This window comes from Artibeus jamaicensis, unplaced genomic scaffold (assembly GCF_021234435.1).
Source record: "Artibeus jamaicensis isolate MK-2021 breed Jamaican fruit bat unplaced genomic scaffold, CSHL_Jam_final contig_1016, whole genome shotgun sequence".
In the NCBI taxonomy this organism is placed as follows: domain Eukaryota; kingdom Metazoa; phylum Chordata; class Mammalia; order Chiroptera; family Phyllostomidae; genus Artibeus; species Artibeus jamaicensis.
The window spans coordinates 3319450-3334591 of record NW_026521195.1 but is presented as its reverse complement, the minus strand read 5'-3'; the positions used below and the strand labels follow the sequence as shown (position 1 = coordinate 3334591).

Genomic DNA, 15142 nt, shown 5'->3' with positions numbered 1-15142 from the left:
CACCACTCACAGTCCCACCACGCTGCTGGCAAACACAGAGGGCAAGAATGGTGCAATCAGGCAGGAACAAGAAAGAGGAGCCAATGCACGTACGTATGTGTAGACGAGGCTCTTCCTCTCGCTCTCCTTGGACCGTATATATAAATGAATAACCACAAAAGCGGGGTTTCTGGGTGTGTTTGCATGCTTTTCAATAGAGTCATTGAAACATCAAGAAAACTTGTTTTAAAGAAAGCACTAGATGCAGGAGAAGGCGGACCTGACCTAAAGGAGGACAGGACGGGACTGCATTGTCGTGTCCTCCTGCTCCTCGGTGCTGGTGTCCAGGTGCTATGAGAATGCAGGGAAGCTTCACGGGGACTCGGGAACTTCCATGGAATCCGCTGCCCATTTATACCCAGCTACCCTCTACCTTCCCCATCTGAGTGGAGAGAGTGACAGCAACAGACCGGACACACATCTGTCCTCTGAGAGCCACACGGACTAAACTAGGGGACAAAAAGGGGCCCAGATGATCCAGTGGTGACAGCTTTGGGGTCCTTGTGTGCAGTACTTTGGCTCCTGTTAAAACCTGGGGATGGGAGAGGGGAGACTCACTAATGCGCGTTACAATCTCTCAGTCCCAGAACACAGTCTCTCCCTGACTCATGCCCCCCAACTTCCTTCCCTCCATCACTGGTATCTCTATTCTCCTCCCACTCTGTCCTGTGGCCTTCAAAATACCCACCCACACTGCCACATCGTCCCCAGCATCATCAGGAGCCGGTACTATGTGTGCCAGACACGGTGCATCGTCCAAGAACACACGATGCAGCACGCGGGCGATGTGTTATAGACGTGTCTGCCTGAACCTCCCTTTTTTACTAACCAATGTCACCCCACAAATCCAATAAAAATGGGAAAAAAACAAGGAAGATGATACATATATACATAGACTATCAAGCAGAATGGGTCAGTCAGTGTACAATAGGGATATTTAAAAAAGGAGAAAGTAGTATTGATTAAGGGAATTTGGAAGTTCAGGGAAGATATGTTTCTTTTAACAGGGATATCCAACAACAAAGAAGCTGAATTTTTAAATTTCACAAAATAGAACCATTATGTCGCATAATTACCTTTTCTTCTGGCCCTTAATATAAGTACCCAAAAGAAAATAGGTATGGGAGGAATATTCCCCTTTATCAAAAGAAACAATCATTCAACTGAATTTTTTTTTAACACCCTAGATGTTTAACACCCAACTGGAATGACCTGACGGCTAATTTTAAATAAAGCAGCAGTCACTGACTGATCTACAGTTTGTCATAAACAACGTGTGTTCCATGACTCAGCTCAGCTACGGAGGCAGGATGGGAAAAGGTCTTTGTATGTGTTACGGAGAAGGGGACCTATTATTTGGTAGCTCTAATTGCCTAAGAATTGAAGCAATCTCACTCTAGAAGAGGCATCCTTTGAAATTCAGGAAATTCTGCTCTTTTACATAAAAAATGGCAAGCACAGCATGATTTATAAGTAGCTGGCAAAACTAATTTCAGACTAGATCAGCCGTTTTGCCACCAATGAACAAATCACACACAGCTGGGAATAGCTACAGAAAGGCAAAAGTGGAAAACAGTGATAAATCGAGTCCGTGTGACGATGAGGCGTGCAGTTTGAAAAGCTCTTTTAAACAGCTGCATGGCCCTGCTTCCATGTGACCGCAGCTTCCACATCTGTGAAGGGAAGATACACCTCGTACCAACTCCACACAGCACCATGGGCGACACCTGGCAGGTGCGCGGAACGTTAGCTGCTGCTACAACTACACTGCCTCTTCTCTCGCAAGGTCTCACCATTGTTCTGCGTCTCCCTGCCACATATACCAACGAATTAGCTTCCATCCAAAAGCATGCAATGCTCCCTAAGCGCCATTCACAAAGGCAATACTCCTTTTCATAGGCTTGGTAGCCGCACAATAAAGCCAGCTACTGCCAGTCTCCTGGGTACTGGAATGATGACGTTCCATGGAGGTTCTGAGGGCAAGTCTGTCTCTCGAGAACAGCACTCTAATCCAGGAGATTTGCCAGAGATGTAACTGATAAATACAAGTAGGTGCACGGGCAGATTCGGGGAGATGATGGAATTCCAGGGATGCAGGCAGGGATGCTGGTTTTGTGCCCAGAGAGCCTTAAGCCAGAACTGTGAACGAGTGGAAGCTTCTGATACACCGTTGGGAGAAGAGTGGATGGAATTTGATGAAGGGGAACCTGTGTTTGTCGACTGTAATAAATTTCCTTTATTTGGTTTTTTTTTTCCTTCTTCATTGCTATGCTCTACATAAAGTGTTTTCTTTAGCTCCCCTCTTTCTCTCTACCTGTCTGGAGTTTATATATTCTATGTCTGTTTATTTATATTTAACTAGTTCTTTCAGTGAATGTGAGTGTGACATTCACTCCACTTTTATCTGAAAATTTCTTTACTTCAATGTCATTTTTAAATAACTGTTGGGGAAATACGAAGCTCAAACCATTACCCCAGCAGTTTTACGATATTGCCCCTCAACACTCCGACCTCTGTCACTGCTGCTGAGACTAGGGTGTCGTTTTGGGTGATCAGTTTCCTCTGTCTGGTTCCTACTTTTGTCTCAGGTGTCCTAGAGTTTCCCACAATTTCTGTAGGCAGCTCTGACTTTATGCATCCCGCTCGCGACATTTGCCTCTTTCATCCGAGGACTGCCAGCCTCTGCCAAGCTCTGCAGGTTCTCAAACGCCTCTATTCAAATGCTGCCATTTCCACAGGGACCTGGAAATCCTACAAGATGCCCGCTGATCTTTTTCATTCAATCCTTTCTCCTTTACATGTTTATTCAGATTTTTCCATTGTACTTTCACTTGGGTTGCTTTCTAATATGTCCAGCTATGATTGTAGTTTATTGATTCTCTTTTCAACTGTACTTGTGTGGTATTTAAGCACTCCATTAATCCTTTTGTTCAATGACTCCCTTAAAAGAATTTCTGACACTTTATTTCGTTCTTCCTCACCATTAGAATCTAAGCACCGCAGAGGATAAGGATTTCCATTGGCTTGTTCAAGCGCTGTATTCCCAGTGCCCTGAGCAATGCCAGATCCGGAGATGCTCAATTAATTCTTTTGATGCATGAATCTGAAAACTCCGCTCCTTTGCCTTTTCGGGATGTTTTCTTTTTCATCATGAGTCTGTTTCACTACCTCTTGTTTAGTCATTTTGTGGAAGTTTATCACCTACAATTCTGGGAGGTCATCACTCCTTCGGTTGCACCTGCTCCCTCGGCCTCATGGTGGGTTGTTTCACCATTGATTGCTGCAGCCTTGTACTGTGACCCACCTCCAGTGGACATCCTTCTGTCCCATGCGCCATGGGCAGGGAAGTGGCAACACCCAGTGACTACACATGAACACTGTTTCAGGCTACTCCATCCGGACCATTTTTTTTTTACTTTGAATTTTTATAACTAGTAGTTTTCCCCAACTACTGAGTCAGTATAAATTCAGACTAGTGGCAAAAACTGGAATTTTCATGTCTAACAGGAGAAGCCCGCATCACAGCGTCTTTTTAAGACAGAGATGGGAGAGACGAGCTCGAGCACCCGGTTCTCTGACCACCACGGCATTTTACGAGAAATCAGACGATACTCTCACTGGGGCTCCCACATGCACGGGTCTCTTTTTGTTTGTCATTGAGCTTCTTGGATATGTAGACGGACGTCTGTCACCAGACTCCATAAGTTTTTCTGTTAACGTTTCATCTGTATTTCCCGCCCTTCCCCCTCTGTCCTCTCATCCGGTACTCCTGTGTTGTCTATGCTGGTACATTGGATAGTATCTCCCATTTTCCTGAGAGATGCTCCCATTCTCCAAGTCTGTTCATTCTTCTTTACTTTTTTTCCAAAAACAAATCCCCTATCGTCCCCCAAATCTCCATTGTTTTCAAGAGTTTCTATAGGCTTACATTTCCACCTACTCTGTTTCAAGTAAGGTGAGTTCCTTTCAGGAGAGCGTCTGAGTTTTCTTCTTCTGAAGGATGATGGCCTCTGTCCCCTCAGACTTCAGGGCTCTTCTAAAACATGACCCTCGCCAGTTCTGCGTGTTCCCATTTGGAGCGGGTCCCTGCAGCCAGCGGCTCAGGCCGCCACCCCACAGTGAAACTCTGAAAGCGTCATTTCCTGATGGTGCTTGCATGCCATGTCTACTTTGGGGAGGTGGGCATTATGGGCAAAAACACCATCGTGGGGAATTTTGAACTTGAACAGCAATATTATAAACATCATAACACGTCAGCAAAACTTCCTAACAATGGCGCTATTCTTTAAAAAATTATCTTCAGTAACATCTGTTCATTTCTGAAGTATTTAGGACCTCATCGTTATCAGAGCAAACAATTTTTGTTCTACTCCCTCCTCTGTGCTTGATTACAAACTCTCGCACCGGAGTCTGGCTTCAGGTAGTGTTTTGTTTTATGAATGTTGTACGCAGCATCTACAGGACGAGATCGCTGACTTGTAAAATGACCGCGCCAGAGCGCACATGTGATTTGGGTCCAATGCAAAGCCAGAACCGGCAGGGCTACGCCTGGCTGCACGGAGCGGTCGAGCCTGTGGGGTCAGGCCAGGCAGTTCCTCAGGGAGGTCAGACACAGGGTCTGCGAAGACAGGGTCTGCGGAGCGGACGAGGGAGGAGGCCAAGTGTCTCCAAGGAGGGGCGCTGAGTGAGGCAACACTGTGGGGAGCGAGTCTATGCAGCGAAGGCCAGAAGCATCAGGAGAGACCTGAGTAGAGACATGAGCCTGCCCTCCAGGCCTACTGAATCGGGTGTTAGCTACACGGTGGAGCAGGCAGAGGGCAGAGGAATCCAGGCGAACAGCTGGTGGGAGGGGGTACATGGATGTGTATATGTAATGCTTAGGGGTTATACCAAATCAGTAATGTTAAATGTGAATACACATACATACACACACGAACTATTTTAAACCCTATGTGTATACATGAAAAGTGTGTATATATGTGTATGTATGTACACACAGACAGAAAAAGGATAAAACAAATATAGTAAAATGTTCACCGTTGAAAAGTCAGAAATCCTTTGTACTACTCTCATAACATTTCTGCGAGTAAAATTAATTGAAAATAAAAAAACTTTTAAAAAGCATGGTTTAATAATCAGAAAATTCCAAAGGTGGGTAAAAAAAAATCAAATACTATATTTCTAGCCAACAGGTGGCGCCAAGAAGTCCCACTTTCAACAAGGTTAGAAGTAAACTTTCTAAAAGGCAACGTTCCAGCCTCAAGCATTGGGTACAAACCCATAAGAATCATACCAATTCAGTAACAATGAATTAAAGGACTACATTGGTACGTGAGGATAGGTGCTCTAAGTCTCTCAAAAGCCTCCTTTCACCTCAGCCAAATAAAAAACACTACCTACTTCCTGCTCAGAGGTGGACTGTGGGCTGGGAACTAGTCCTGCCGTTCCCACAGAGGGTGGCAGGACTGGGGCCACGTACACTCAGCTCGCTAGCGCAGAAGACCACTGTCGAAATGGACCTACTTAGCAGATACGACTTCTTCTAGTTGTAAGTTACACGTGTCAACTACAGGAAATAGGATTTCATTTACACAAAATCATATGAAAAAAATTTGAAGTTTCTCTTAGGACACAATGAACCAGAGCCAACAATTTTCACAGAATTTATTTCAAGCCCCAGAACAGAATCTGCCTCAGTAAATCATACAGGCTTTGTCTTACTTCGCATTCCTAGAATTCCCTGCTAATGTCTATCAGAGGTGATATTTACAATAACCATTTGCTCAAGAAACCTAACCAGGACCATTTTAATAAATATTATTAGAGTTTGACATTCTTAAAAATATAACTTTTGGATAAATTCACACAGAACAGAGCTTTGGAGATTTGGAGTTATTCCACGTAACTAACTCTAACCATAGAGATATGTTAATCTGATGTTTCTGTTTTGTCTTTAAAACTTAAGTGCATCACTTGCAATTTTCTCCCAGTTTCTAAACTCAATGAAAGCAGTGGTTAATGTCCCTTTGCAACTTAAGTCTGCATTAGAGGAAAAAAACAGTTAACTAGATGACTCTCTTCATGGATCAAGCAGACAAGCCTGCAACTCCAAGAGATGGAGGCATCAAGTGATCATAAGGGTCTGGAGATCAAGAATTTTCTTCCAAACCTAATTTCAAGTTATCCTTTTTTCTTCTTTTTTTGTAGTACCAATGAGCAAAGAACAGCAGGGAAAAGCAGTGAAAAACAATACTTTGCTGAGGGAAGTCCATTCTCTTGAAATCAGTTGACTGGTTCACTTCTTTTTAATCAACAGTTCCATGGTCCAAGGAGAAAACAGCGGAAGCCAACACGCCTCACCACTGGAGTGGGTGGGACATTAGGCACCCCAATTTCCCACCTCAATTCCGTGGACCCTGCTTCTTCCATTATTTTTAAGTCATTAGAAAGCCCCCCTTCCCACAACGACAAAGCGCAAAAGCTCTTGAACAGCTCCCCACCAGAGGCTCTTGTCCCTGCCCTTCCTCCGGGAGGGGCAGATCCAGAGCTCCCAGGACAGGGACCTTCCAAGACTTCAGGGTAGGAGGAAGGGGCCATTGTTTGTTTTTTAAAGCTTCTCCTTCAGCGCCGTCTCTGGAGCCGTACTTTGGAGAGAGGAGGCCTAGAGTTGGACTTGCCTTGGCTTCAGAAAAGCTAGAAGGGGTCAGATGGCAGCTGGAGGGGCAGGGGGCAGGCAGACGCTGGCTGGGACTCAGGCTTGAGAGGACAGGGAAGGAGAGGGGTGGGGCCAGAAGGACAGCAGAACAGAGGGGGCTCTGTCTCAGAAGCCAAGTGCAGACAGCACACCTTTGGCTGCCTAGGAATCTAAGCACCGTGCAGGCAGCACAATGGATGGAGGCTGGATTCTGCCATGGGAGGGAGCGCTCCACAGTCCAGGGGTTTCTTTCCCTCTTCCCAAAGACACAATTGTCACCTTTCCATTTCCCTACAGTGGCTGTCAACAGAAACGGTACCACTCAGGTTATAAACTGGTTTGAAGCTCACTTTCCAGTAGTCTCCCCCAGAACTTCAGAAAGAATACACGGGAAGGCGGTCAGTAAAATTGACTAAGCACATGGAACACGTCCAAGCACCTGGGGAACCTCCCAAGCAAACAGAAGATGCTGCCCTTCCTTCCTGGAGTGCAGTGCCTTCATCATCCTTTCACAGAGAAGAAGACGAGAGTATGGGAAGTTTCTCAAGTGCATGTATGACTTCACACTGCGTTCCACTGCCGCCATCCCCTGCTGCTCCTCCAGCGACCCTGCCCACAACGGCGAGTGCACGCCTCTTGCTCATTCAGTGGGAATGTCGAGCTTTGCGAGAGCCAGATAACACCCTTGTTCCCTCCCGCCTCCAGGGAGAGGGCAGGGAAAGCTGACCTCACCCCTCACACAGCCCGGCACTGCCCCACGTGTGAGTGGTGAGTGCTTTCGGCTCTGCCCTACCTGCCCACCACGTCTGTCTGCAGCCCCTGCTTCTCTGGAGGAACAGTGCTCTGAATCTGAATTCTGGTTCTTCTCACTGCCTGGCATGTTGGACTACACCACAAATTCCTACAAGGTCTGTCCAGAAATAATCCAACCATTGTTAATGTAACAAGAATGGTTTGCGCAACATCAATGTCACCTGGCAGCCGAGGAGAGTAGACTGGAGTGCACATGTGTGAACAGCGACGACTTCACTATACTAGTTAGTGGGGGTGATAGGATGCCACCGAGTGAGCATGTGTGCTGTGTGGCTGTCACATTCAAAATGACTGAGTGAGCAGAGCAACAAATTTGCATCAGATTTTGTGTTAAGTTTGAACATTCCTCCAGGGAAAGCTATTGTGATGACTCAGAAGGCTGCAGCTATGGCAGCTGGTGATGGGCAGCTTCATTAGGACAACACACCCACTCATTCATCATGTCTCATGCACAGTTTTTTGGCAAAACAGCAAATCACGCAAGTGACTCAATCCCCTACAGCTCAGATTTGGTGCCCTGTGACTCCTGGCTTTTTCCAAACTAAAATCACCTCTGAAAGGGAAGAGATTTCAGACCACCAATGAGATTCAGGAAAATACGACGAGGCAGCTGATGGCGTATGGGAGCATTGTGTGAGGTCTCAAGGTCCCTGCTTTGAAGGGGACTGAAATGTCATTGTCCTATGTACAATGTCTCCTGCATATTCTTTAATAAATGCCTCTATTTTTCACTGTACACGGCTGGACACTTTCTGGACAGACCTACTATATGTAAGGTGCTTTAGAAATCAGTCTTAAATACTACACATTCAGTTCAAGTAAAAGCTTGCTTAATTTGGAGTCTGCTCACATTAAAGGAAGCACATGACTGCATGGTTTTTTCCAGGGGGCAGGGGGGGGTGAAAGGGGGATAGAAAACAAACAATATTCACCAAGTTTTCATCTGCTGACCAAACTTAAAGGCATCACTGCATGTGCTGCATCATCTAGATACGCTACATAATGGGATCCACCCCACAGTGCGTGACTAGCGTGAGACCGTGCAGGATCTGTAGCCCACGATGCTGCGCCCGGTTTCAGTTCCCTCCGAACCAGCGTGCACACACTCCATCCGAGCGACACTGCAGCCAACGTCCCTGTCCCGAGCCAGTTTCCACGTGGGGCCTGCGTGCCTGTTCTTGGGACGATGACATGGCTTCCAGCCACAGACAGCCAGGCGTGTTGGCCCTGGACCTTCCAGCCGGGTTTCAGTCACCACACCTCTTCCACACAGTCATGACCCCCACCCCCCGTGTCCTTGTCATTTGGCTCTGAGGACTCGGTAAGAGTTCAGAGGTCTGGAGACCTGGCACTGTTGAACAAATTCACCTCTCTGCCTTGTTCCAAAGCAGAACAGACACACTGTTCAGAGAGAGCTGCAGCACAAGCCCACCTGCCACCGCGCAGGAAGATGGGTGGATGAGGGTGTCGATGGCACAATTTTTAGTGAGGGGGTGCACACAGAGAACAAGGAAGGGCAGGCCATTTCCTTTCTGTGCAGACAAACAGAGGAGAGGAGCCCCCCACCCCCCACACTCACCTGCGTTGGAGCCGGTCAGATTATAACGCGCGTTCAGCTTTTTGATGATGTTCTCATGTATTTGGTACCACTCACTCTCTGTGTTACACCTGTGAGAACATTAACACTCTGTTAGGTGTGGATGGTGCATGAGATCAAGCAATGACCTTCACGGTGCGCCTGCTCTTTGTGGCAGAACCACTACAAAGCACTTCCTTAAACCTCCTTCGAGATCCCAACAACCTATAGCACGTGACTGCCAGTCAGCAGGGTCGCCCCTAGGTGAGCAGGAGCGGCCACCTGGTGGTGCTTGACCCCCCCCAGCTCCATGCCAGAAGAACCTGGGAAGAACGACTCACAGATTATCATGATCACATTGCTAATGGTGCGAAAGCACACCTGGATGTGTTCAGCCTGATCACCGGAGAGCTCGGGTATAGGAGTCAGGCAGTGCTGACTTCAGTCTGGTTCTCCTCCTTACCAGCTGGGTGTCTCCAGGCAAGTTGTTTGGGCTCCCTGGCCCTTTTGGGTAAATCTGAGCCAGCAGCATCTGCTTCATGCACACGTGTGTGTGTGTGAAGATAAAGTCACAGGACACACACAAAGTGCTTAACCCAGTTCTCTGCACAGTAAGCGCCAGGAAATGCTGGCCATTATTATCAGCATTGTTCCCAATAAATGATGCCTAATGACCACCAATAGAGTTTGGAAATCAGGTTGCCATGGATTCACAGCCACCCCTGACACTGAGGCCTGTGTTTGATTAAAAAAAAAAAAAAAAAAAAAAAAAAAAGGAGGTTTTACCACCCACTACCAGACATTCTCAAGTTCCAAATCCAGGCCACAGATGTGACCCCTCTTGAAAGAGACCAAGAGCATTTCCCACCCTACACCGCAGGCTCTAGACAAATCTCTGCCCACTAATTAAAAATGTGTGGCACAGCTTTGGGGGCACAAATAAATCCATGCAGCCCTGCAGCAGCGACCAGAAAGCAGTTGGAAGTTCGTGTCCCACAGGCAGTGGGTCACTCACGTCACCTCCACATACAAGAAAACTATGAGCCTGGGGTGGATGTATTAACTCAACAGCCAGAACGGAAAACTAAAGCAAGCTCGCTCCTGGAGGTGGTCGGTGGGAAGTCTCCACACCCAGAACTCGGATGGCCCCCACCCCACGGGTCTGCTCTGAGTGCGCTGCAGTCTGCAACATCCAAGCCCACAGAGAGGTGCTGAAAGTGGGGGGGCCCCAAATCATGGGCATTTTAAAAAATCACTTAATTTAGGATTTGGAAGAAAGCCAGTGATTTCTTAGTGCAATTTATGTGTTGAACATGAACTGTGTTCCCCACACCCCCCAAAAAAGATAATGTTTAAGTCCTAGCCCCCCGCACCTCAGAATGTGACCTGATTTGGAAATAGGGTCGTTACACAAGTAATCAAGTTACAGTGAGGTCATTGGGTGGGGGGGCCTAACCCAACATAACCATGTCCTTTGTCTTTATGAAAAGGGGACATTTGGGCCCAAAGACAGATATATACAGAGGGAGGAGAAGTGTCTCATGGAGGTGATGGCAGCGAGTGGGTGATGCATTCACAAGTCCCCAGGCGCGGAGAGGGAAGCATGGGGCAGGCCGCCCCTTGGACAAGGAGCCGAGGTGGACCTGGGACTCCCGGCCTCCAGAACCGTGAGGCGATCAACTGCTGCCTCGCCCAGGCTTCCTGTCCCAGCACTGGCAGATTTCTCTAAAAACCACCGCTAGAGTTCCCGAAGAACAGACGAAGGCTCTGAAGGTGCAAACGAGTTGGATTTTAAATTCACAGGAGATGCCGTGCCCATCCACGATCCTGTCCTTCTCCTGCATTCTCGATTCTGAAATCCCTCCGAGGGGCAGACAGGGCTGTGCACACGCCTCCCGCGAAACTGCAGATTTAGGAGTCTGAGGGGTGAGGCAGAAAGCCGACCCACCCCTCGCTCGCCCACAACCCCCATGAAGTGCCATGGGCCAAGCGGCGCCCACGTGTCCCCGCGCCCGCCCCGCCGTGCCGTGAGCGCGCCTCTTACATGTACACTTTGAGGATGAGGTCGTCCTTCGTCTCTCCTGTCAACAGGTCGGCGATGCTGAGAACCGCACAGCCGAAGGGCCGCCTGTACTGCACGCTGCAGGCGTTCTTCTTTTCTCCGGCCCCCATTCGACCTGTCCGTTACAAAGCCGTTCGATTAGAGCCTCTTCCCCAGACACACACAGCAGCTACCAGAGCCCCCCAGGAAATTCGCTGGTGACGGAGAGGGCGCAGGGTCCGGGCGGGCTCCCTGGCAGATCCGGGCTCTGGTCTGCTGAGACCCAGCCGCCTGGCCTCGGGCTCGCAGCTGAACCTCTGGGCCTGCGCTGCCATCCAGGAAACGTGAGGGCTGAGCCGGACCCACGTTTGGGGGGGCCTCCTGAAGAGTCAGGAAGGCGCCCCAGGAGGCTCAGGACAGTGTTTCTATTTTAAAAAGTGTCCGTATTTAAAAAGCTAGTTCAAAGATTTCCCCTTTGGAAGGAAGCAGCTTGAGAAACCCTGGAGGCGCAGCAGGGCGGCTGCGTGCTGGAATGAGGGGGCCTCTCCTGAGGGGGCGGGGCTGAGGGTGACCCGACTGGGCCGGTGGCGGGACTCTGCGGCCGGGGTTCGGGGTTCACTCGGACGGTTTGCACCGGTGGGAACAGTATCAGGCCTTCCAGTGCATCGGGGAGATGCTGCCCTCACACATTACTGTATTGAATTACCGGTGGACTATTTTGAGACCCAAAGCAGAAAGTCCACTGGAGCTGAACTACAGCAAGTTAATATGAGGGGAGAATCATTTTTTTAACAATCTGCCCATCGGTTTCCGAATTCTTGGCACGGATCAAAGCGCCAGTCGTTTCCCTCTATGAGAAGTCCCGCCCCTGCCCCGCCCCCCAGCTCTGGCTCCTCCCAAACCCGCGGTGGAGGGGGAGAGGGGCCGGCCTAGTCCAATCTGGCTTGGATTCGAGGGTGATACAAGAAAACTGCCCCTCCAACTGTCACCTTTGTGGAAACGCCCACAAACAGCAGCCCCTAACCTTTCATTCTCTCAGTTGGAATCAAAATGGAAACACGGTCCAAATAAGTCAGCTGCTTCTTAGTTGTACAAAATGTTAACATTTAAATACCATGTTTCCATGGCCTGATGCTGTCATATGGAACAGAATTTCAACCCACGGTTTCATATAAATTTCATCTGCAAATCCAATACTTTACAAAGTCATCTTGGGATTTTCTCATCAACAAATCATACTATTTACTTACAGAACTGATTTTAACACATTTAAAACATGGGTCACCCAAATAGAAAAAAAGTCTAGTTTATCTCTGTATGAAATATGGTTACAGACTGTACCAGGGTGAAATGTACACTCCAGTCTTAATCAGTATCATTTTAAAAGTATTTTTTCTTACTTAATCATTTCTGTGCAAATGCAAGCTGACAAAGTGATTAGGAGCTTTCTGGGTGGAGTATTTCAAAGTTAGGTAACATCATCCAAGAAGTTTATTAGGCAGAACCCCAAACTCCCCAGAGTCCCCAGGGCTCTTCCGGTTCTAGTCCCAGGGGTCTCTGGGTCACACGCCCATCAGTCTCATCTCCCACTCCCTTTGGCTAGAGATATGGACAAAGAAAACCTGCGGGGCTGGAGGAGAACCTCAAAGTGAGGGAGACGGGAAGGAAGCGTTCCCTCAGGGCAAGCCCAAAAGGTGCTCGGTGCAGTGTCCCTGACTGTCACTGACCCCGAGCCTCCTCCACCCTCTCTGGTCCACACACCGTCGATTTTAACTCTTCTTTCCTGGCTCTGTGAGTGCCACAGCTCCAGGTACCAAACCTGTGGTCCCATTCCCGTCCTGAAACAACCACCCTGGCGTTCCCAACTGTGGGATGAATAACGGTTCCCAGCTCTGGACAGATTTCTAGTGACATTGTCGAAGCAGAAAGGAAGGCAGGAGCAAGGCAGGAGCAAAGCAGGTGTAACCATTTAGCAACCAGCCAAAGCCACAGAGGGATGCAGGGAGCTGGAAAGAGGGCAGGGAAGGAAAATCAGCAACAATTTCCTTCTCTTCTTTCCCTCCCTCTTTTCCAACCCAAAGTCCTGGTTTAAATTCCAAGGCAGGTGCTACTGTCCTGGTCTCGGTAGCCAGTGAGGGTCAGCATGCCCTTTTCCTGCTAAAGCAGCTACAAAGAATGTTCTAGAAAAAGCAAGCGTTGGCTCCTGAGAGACAAGACTCCTCCACATCTTAATTTTACTGCGGCAACTCACTCCAGAGTCTGCAGTCAACTCAGGGAAGCGTTCACCTCACCACAGCTGGGGTGGGGGGGCAGTAATTTCTTATTTGACACCCATTCTGACAGCCTAATGATCACAAAACCTCAGTGAAAAATGTCATCACTGATCAAGCACCATGGATCTGAAAGGCACCCTGTGCCAGGCAATGCCACTGAAGTGGTTTCCTTGGCAACAACCCTGTGAGTGAAGGACAGGCCCGCCTGGGCCATGGGCTGGCAGGCCACCTCATTTCTCAGTGTTTTTTCTCCACAGAAACATGCAGACACTTTTTAAAAGTCCTGAAAGCAAAAGTGGCTTACTCTTCTCTCAGTGCTGGAGAAAGTGATGTTTGAGCTTTAGCAGTGTTCACGTAGAGGCACCCACACCCACACTAGGCATGAACAAACCGCCCGAGGCCCAGAGAGCAGCCTTGTCTCTGACATACAGCAGCTGGCTCCTCTCACCACACCCCCCCCAGTGTTGGGAGGGGCTCCCTCCCAGTTGTGTTCCCCCACCCTCATTCAGAAGGAGAACATTAAAAAAAAATAAAAGGTTTACTTTTTAAAATTTCTACTGCCCCTCAAATATGAAAAGAGCATAAAATGAAAAATGGGTTTTCAGAATGAGAAAATCTAGCGACAAGCAGTGTTGGTATAGCTACATGAGTCTCCACACACCGTGCGGAGCACAAAGCACAAGATGATGAAAACGAAAGATCAGGGTGCGATGTCCGGCGAGGTGCTCCTCTCCTGGGGATGTTCCCAGGCCAGCAGTGTGGCCCCGAGGGTGGCCCGTGGGAGCCGGCGGTCTCAGCATCGGCTGCTGAGTTTCACGGAAAACCTGTGTCGGCTCCACCACCCCTCGCTTTACCCAGTTCCTCCGCCATGAAATGCCTGCTGGCAAGGGGCACTCGATGTGTGAAAACGACCGAACACCCAGAGTGCTTTCTGCAAGGTGCGCCTGTCTCATTCTGCAGGTGTTCGAATGGCGGACTCAAGTGTGGACAGAGCGGGGGCCACAGCGCCTATGTCTGCGACACGCCAGCTAGTCTTGTGCTCGTAGCCCTGCAGGAAACCCAGCCCCGGAAAATCTGATCCGTGCTGTGAACAGAAATTAGAGCTTGCAAAGACCAGCACTAAATTTCTGAATCGAATGTGGTCAGGGAGCCGGACAGAACAAGAAGAGACACTACGAGCCAGGGGAGGACGCTGACGGGGAGAAAGGTGTCTCTGTGAGCTGGGCGAGTGGGGGCTGCCCGGGCGCCCAGGGGGGCAGGGAACAATGTCCAAACTCCGTGATTCTCGGGTCCTGCTCTGGCTTTGATCTCTTTCTGATTCAGACAACACACAGATCACATGACACAGGACACCCCCACCCCAGGGGCTCCCAGCACAGTGCCTGGTGTGCCACCTACCGATTCGAATGATGTGCACCGTGATGTAGATGTCCCTCCGCAGCTCGCTGCTCCCCAAATCCTGCCGCAGAGAGTCAGTTATTGGCAAACTCGTCATTCATGTGGAAGCTTAAAGGGCACAGCATATTATTTTTGCAAATAACAGACGAAACAGAGCTTCCCTGTGATCCAGCAACTCCACATCTGGGTATTTATCCGAAGAAAACAAAGACACTACTTTAAAGAGACACACACACCCCTCTGTCCACTGCAGAATAACTAGTCAAAGCCGAGACGGGGGGCCCGCCTGGACGCGCACCAGCAGAGGA

General features: G+C 48.8%; 1 protein-coding gene across 5 annotated transcripts in view; it reads right to left on the bottom strand.

Moving 5' to 3' along the window:
* DOCK4 (dedicator of cytokinesis 4) overlaps positions 1–15142 on the bottom strand; it is a 313731-nt gene that overhangs the window by 115670 nt on the left and 182919 nt on the right. For all 5 annotated transcript variants that reach the window (XM_037155987.2, XM_037155989.2, XM_037155988.2 and 2 more), the window contains 3 exons: positions 14835–14895; positions 11167–11299; positions 9126–9214 (listed from right to left, as the gene is read on the bottom strand). In XM_037155987.2, coding sequence (XP_037011882.2) covers positions 9126–9214; positions 11167–11299; positions 14835–14895 — 283 coding nt within the window. The remainder of the gene's footprint in view (positions 1–9125; positions 9215–11166; positions 11300–14834; positions 14896–15142) is intronic.